Here is a 6,000-nt window from a genome sequence, read left to right as displayed (position 1 = left end):
AGGTAGCCAGGTGCATACAGATTGTTTCCGACAGCAATTGGACCATAGCTTCCAGCACTTCCAAATAGGCCGGCGGTGATACTGGATGTGAAGTCGTTTAGGAAGATACCATTGAATGCTGAAAGTTGGAGGCTTGGCAAATCGGTTGACTTTGATAGATCGCACACTTGTGTTACCGAGGGTGATGAGGCGGTCGTGGATGTTGTTACTAGTGATATCAAATCCAAAAAAGATCAATAATTCTTCACGATGATACAAAATATTTTGTAGGCTACTTCAATACCTGTACTTGATGATCCTCCAGTAACACTGCTTGAGGTGGAAACAACACTGGACGTCGATGTCGCTGACGATGATACAGAGGACGATGCTGTTGAGGATGATGATATGAATGAGAACCGTTGTCAGAGGATCAAATTAACTCTTGAGATATTGTTTTACAAAATATGCTGTTTCCAAGCTTACCTGAGCTCGATGACGTCGTTACGCTCACGGATGACGATGGTAATGTGCTGGTGCTAGTGGTATTTCGATTGGGAACACATCCAAGGAATGATTTACATACACCTCCGGACGCAGTTGTAAAATCTAGAATATCAACGTTGGATGTTTGCCAACTGATATAAAGAAACACTGTTGGACTTGAGTTTCTCAGAACACTTTACAAGCACTTTACACTTACTTGTAGTTATTTGAAACCAACAATCCAGCAAAGTTTCCAGTAGGGCCATCCAAGATGGCAGCTGTTATGTAATATTACAATTAGTAGGTGCTTTCTGCTCAAAATCTGCAGTACAGAATAAACAAACCATTTGGAGCCAAGACCAATCCTTGAAGAGCTGATTTGGTGTTGCGGAGCAAAGTGATAGAGCCAGTAGTATGTGACCCGTCGATGTTCACCGGATAGATATTCCAAATGGTTCGACAAGGATCTGTGCCAACGCTGGGAGTATCGGCATCAATGACCAAAGTGGATCCAACGACCACAGGCACCTATAAGGCATAAGGTAAGTATCAAATGGATCAAAAAATGAAAAAAATGAGAAAGCGCCTTACATTGATTACCAAAGTGGCACCAGTTGGCCATTTGGTTCCAGCAGTTGGCCCTTTGTATCCAGAAAGATTGGTAATCACCCCTGAGGTACTTAGTAGGCTAGTTAGGTTACCGGTGAAAGATGCACCAAAGCAACCGATAATTGGGCCATTGCAAGTATTCAGCGTAATCACATTATATAGTGGATCAGCTTGGGCACCTAGAGACACCAATGCAAAAGTACTGTTCATTCTCAGGTTAGGAACCAATGTTGCTAAATATGCAGATGCTTGTAGATATGATGTCCTTGCGCCAGCGAAATCAAACTGTTGACTGTTGTTGAGCTGCTTGACCGAGCACGATGGTAGTTGCAGTGTAGCAGTACCCGTGAGATTCACGAGTACGTTGCCAATAACATTTGGATTTCCACCATTGAGAATACTACCTCCAACAGCAAGACCAAGTTGCACAAATCCTGATGCATTGATGGTACATGCAGTCAAGTTAGTCTTCTCTGCGATGAGGTAGCCAGGTGCATACAGATTGTTTCCGACAGCAATTGGACCATAGCTTCCAGCACTTCCAAACAGGCCTGCGGTTATACTGGATGTAAAGTCGTTTAGGAAGATACCATTGAATGCTGAAAGTTGGAGGCTTGGCAAATCGGTTGATTCTGATAGATCGCAAACTTGTGTCACCGATGGTGATGAGACAGCCGATGATACAGTCACTATATGATATCAAGATGCAAAGAAGATTATTAATGGCACATGATGAAATCAAAGTTTTGTAATCATCTCATTACCTGTGCTTGATGATCCGCCAGCTATACTACTTGAAGCCGAAATTGTATTTGACTTGGAGGTGGCCGACGATGGTGCAGCGGGTGACGATATTGAAGACGACAACGCTGTGGATGACGATACCGAGGGTGGTAATGCTGTGGGTGGCGAGGTCATTACCAAATGAAGTTAGGACACTAAAATAGCTAACAGGAGATCGATTATTAACATAAGATGTTGCCAAACGTACCAGAATTTGATGAGATTGTTTTGCTAACGGAAATGGATGATACGCTGGCGCTTGTGGCACTTTGATTGGGAACACACCCTAGAAAGGATTTACATGTGCCTCCTGACGCAAATGTAAAATCTTGAAGATCAACATTGGACATTTCCCAACTGGTAAGAAGAAGGGATGGTTAATTTTGTATTTTGGGGAACTCTTTCAAGGACTTTCGTATTACTTGTAGTTATTTGACACCAATAATCCAGCGAAGTTTCCATTAGCACCGTCCAAGATGGCAGCTAAAATACAATATACAATTAGAATGGTGTCTTATGCTAAGAGTTCACATATGAGAGACAGCAAACCATTTGGAGCCAAAACAAATCCTTTAAGGGCCTGGGGTGATCTGCGAATCATTGTGATAGATCCAGCAGTATACAATACGCTGCTATTAACTGGGTAGATATTCCAAATGGTCCTGCAAGGATCGATCCCAACGCTTGGAGTGTCGGCATCGATGACCAAAGTTGAACCCAAAGCCACAGGTACCTAAATGTTATGAAATAAACATCAAGGTGACTTGGAAAACGCAAGAAGATGTGAAGACTTATTACATTTATGACTAAAGTAGTGCCGGTGGGCCATTTTGTACCAGAAGTTGGTCCCTTGTATCCAGAGAGCGTGGCAATCATCCCCGGGTTGCTAATCAGATTGGTCAAGGGACTTGTGGGAGATGCACCGAAGCAACCAAGAAGTGGTCCATTGCAAGTATTCAGTGTGATGACATTATACTGCGGATCAGCTTGGGCGCCAACAGATGAGAGTGCAAAGGTACTGTTCATTTTTAAGTTAGGAAGTAGATTTGCCAAGTATGCAGATGCTTGTAGATATGATGTTTTTGCGGCAGCGAAATCAAACTGTTGAGTAGTGCTGAGCTTCCTGACCGAACACGATGATAGTTGCAAAGTAGCAGTACCCGTGCCATTTATGTATACGTTGCCAGTTACCTTTGGGGTTCCTCCATTGACAACGCTACCATCAACAACAAGACCATATTGAGCAAAGCCTGACGCGTTTTGTGTGCATGCAGTCAAGTTGGTTTTCTCTGCAACGAGGTAGCCAGGTGCATACACATTATTTCCAACAGCAATTGGACCATAGCTTCCAGCACTTCCAAATAGGCCTGCGGTAATACTGGATGTGAAGTCGTTCAGGAAGATACCATTGAAAGCTCCCAGTTGTTGAATAGTTTGATACTGCGACCCTGTGAGATTGCACTGTAATACAAACTTTTCAATGGGCTATATTCTCACATTAACATAATTATGAATTTTACTGACCTCACTTTGTGCTGCCACACTGGTTAGTGTAGCGGCTAGAAGCAGCAAGGCCCATTTAATGACATGAACTCGTAATCTACAACGCCGACGTTCCAATAGACTAGGTGAAGCGCACCCCATTGTTAGAATGCAACCAAAACCTATTGCACCAACTGAAAGTTCGCTGGCTCTGGTCTTATAAAGCCCCCCTGTCCATAACGGATGTAACAAGCCCGAATTTCCTTATTCACAATGAGATCTTCCTCAATTGCTATGTGATAGGCCAAGTCCTTTGGTCCAAGGGGCAATGGAGGTAGAGTTTTTATCGTATCGATCGTTTATAAAACGAGCTGTTGGTACTGTACAACAAACAAAACTCTAGCAACAAATAAACCCACGATTGGAATATTTTAAGCTCGATATCTGGAATATTCCTCCTACATTTACGGTGCCATACTATTTTGGTTGCCCAGATGCAGGGATTTTTGCTCTCATCTCCTTTTTGCGTCAGTTAGCAATGGATTTATGCGCGCCGTTCTTCAAATCTTCTGGATATATAGGTGCGTTTTGTTTAAATCCAGGTACAGTATCAGACTAACAATGTACAAAATGAGCTGTAAAAAATCCCTATACCGTGTGGCCACAGCTGCAGGAGGAAAAATCTTCGTGACATGTTATTTATTGAAGTTGAGATCAGCACTGGTGGAAAGGGTATCTCGCTTGGAAATCGAGGCACCCGGCGAAAGCTGAAAATTGTTGTTCGGATTGACCTGGAGGTTATTACGCTTCGTAAGCTTTGCATAGTCTAAAAAGCGTGAGACATTGGGAAGATGACCGGGGTAAGCTTTCTGTGTTCTATGGTTTTAATGGCATGCGTGCTTCTCCACTTACGGAGCCCGCAGGCGTTACATAAAGTTCTTGCACCGTCTAGGCCACGTCGCCATTCTGGGGTTTCCGTGATGTTGCATGAGTGGCACCTGGGTTGAGGAGTACATATCTTCTAGTGAGTTATTACGGTATTAACAATATGTTTCTCAGTAGAGCATTCGAAAACAAGGAATATTTCTACACTGCGTTTCCGAGTTCTTGTCCTTCCAAACCTCCCCTTGCTAACCCGCCTACGCCAGATGAGGTCATAGTCATGTCTGCTATCCTGTGGCTGTAGGTAAGAAATGGCGATTCGTTTATAAGTTTCATGGTTGGGAGGATAGTTTGAATACTTGAAAGATTAACTCCCAGTTTGTGCAATTCAAGAGGGAATGGTTAGGGTAGTGAACTTACCATTCTTGTGGTGTAGTTGCCATCAGTGTGCTCACTGTGGAGTTCTTTCAAGGAGTAGAGTAATGCCCTTGCATTTTCCGCCATACTGTTTAGCCAGATAGCTGGATCAACCGTCGTAGCTCCATTCAAGGAGCTAACGCTCTCGGAGATGGCCCTTGTTTGCAGGATTATCTGTTGTACATTTTTCAATAGTGGCGCAGGGCAAGAAGTCAGCCAACTCCGAGAATTCATTTGACCTCCTGCAGAACAATATTGACCATCAGCTTACTGGAGCGTATCCGCACTGCGTATGAGCTGACAATTACCATCAGGCAAACTTGGAGGGAGCGCCGTTAATATTTTGTCTGTAGTATATGTTGATAATTTTATGTCACCAGCAGCGTTAGTGGTACTGGTAGCTTCAGAAAATTCAGGTGGTGCTTGAAGAAATGTGCTTATAGATGGTAATAACGGACTCGCTCTAAATCACGGAGATTAGCATCGTGTTAGCCACATAAAGTTTCAAGCGCAAAGACATATGCCAGTCATTCAAGCATTACGTTGCTGTGCTGAAATGAGCTGCAGACATTAAGATCAGTATATAACTGAGAAATGAGCAGATGTATAGTGAACAGAATTAAAAAGGTAGGAAATAGGCATATGAAAATACCGGCTATGCCTTGTATGCCTTTGCTGAACCATGCGTAGCATGGATCTAAAAATTAATACACACATAAAACGAACACCTCGTTATTTGGGTTGTTTATACTCTGCTTGCATTCATCCAAGCGGTGAGCTTTAGCAAACAACACCATGTCAAAACCTTACATAAACCATTGTGTGATACATACTACGCGGATATTATGACAATCCAGCTGGTCTTCACAGGCATACATTCGAAATTATTTCACTATGCTACAGCACTTTAGATAATCAAATCATTCTCGCCCACGCTTTGAAAATAAAGTGAAGTAATCTGACTGGCACATTCTGTCGTATACTATTGTTTTTCGCATTGTCTCATGAAAATAATAATATTACCTTGTCTTTGTGAGAGTTTTGAGTTTGTTTAATTTATTATTAGCACTTGGTACTGCGACGCGAATTCTGATCTTTTTTGAGAAATCACATTTGAGAGCGTTGTTACTGAAGATTTTTCTTAACATCACGAACCGTTGATGTTAAGAAAAGGTCAATTTGGCTTAGCCTGTAATACAAGTCTGAACGGCAATGAGATATTATTTGTCCAGGAGACTTTTTAAAAAATTTACCCCTGTAGAGGCTGTGACACCAGATCTTGATATGAATAACGTTGCATTATCTGCTTGCTGGTATACGTTGAGAGTTAAGCTCGACTGATATTGTCTTGCTTACAGCTGC

At 42.5% G+C, this 6,000-nt stretch overlaps 1 protein-coding gene across 1 annotated transcript; it reads right to left on the bottom strand.

The window, feature by feature from the left end:
* Positions 1–3,650: 3,650 nt before the first annotated feature.
* On the bottom strand, positions 3,651–5,253 carry K450DRAFT_240085 (uncharacterized protein). Its single transcript, XM_051588874.1, has 6 exons — positions 5,181–5,253; positions 4,947–5,101; positions 4,642–4,880; positions 4,430–4,513; positions 4,252–4,360; positions 3,651–4,165 (listed from the first exon to the last, which is right to left on the bottom strand). The coding sequence occupies exons 1-6, from the start codon at positions 5,207–5,209 to the stop codon at positions 4,035–4,037; spliced, it is 747 nt and encodes a 248-aa protein (XP_051444997.1). The 5' UTR covers positions 5,210–5,253; the 3' UTR covers positions 3,651–4,034.
* Positions 5,254–6,000: the final 747 nt, after the last annotated feature.

This window comes from Umbelopsis ramanniana (genome assembly GCF_025399195.1).
Source record: "Umbelopsis ramanniana AG unplaced genomic scaffold K450scaffold_25, whole genome shotgun sequence".
NCBI classification, from domain to species: domain Eukaryota; kingdom Fungi; phylum Mucoromycota; class Umbelopsidomycetes; order Umbelopsidales; family Umbelopsidaceae; genus Umbelopsis; species Umbelopsis ramanniana.
The sequence above is the reverse complement of the archived record's forward strand: the minus strand, read 5'-3'. Positions and strand labels throughout refer to the sequence as shown.

Coding starts and splice junctions, on each gene's coding strand:
- K450DRAFT_240085 (XM_051588874.1), bottom strand. CDS start 5,209: ATGTCTGCAGCTCATTTCAGCACAGCAAC. Junction 5,102..5,180: donor GCTCATTTCAGCACAGCAAC/GTAATGCTTGAA, acceptor TCCGTGATTTAG/AGCGAGTCCGTTATTACCAT. Junction 4,166..4,251: donor ATGTAACGCCTGCGGGCTCC/GTAAGTGGAGAA, acceptor CACGCTTTTTAG/ACTATGCAAAGCTTACGAAG.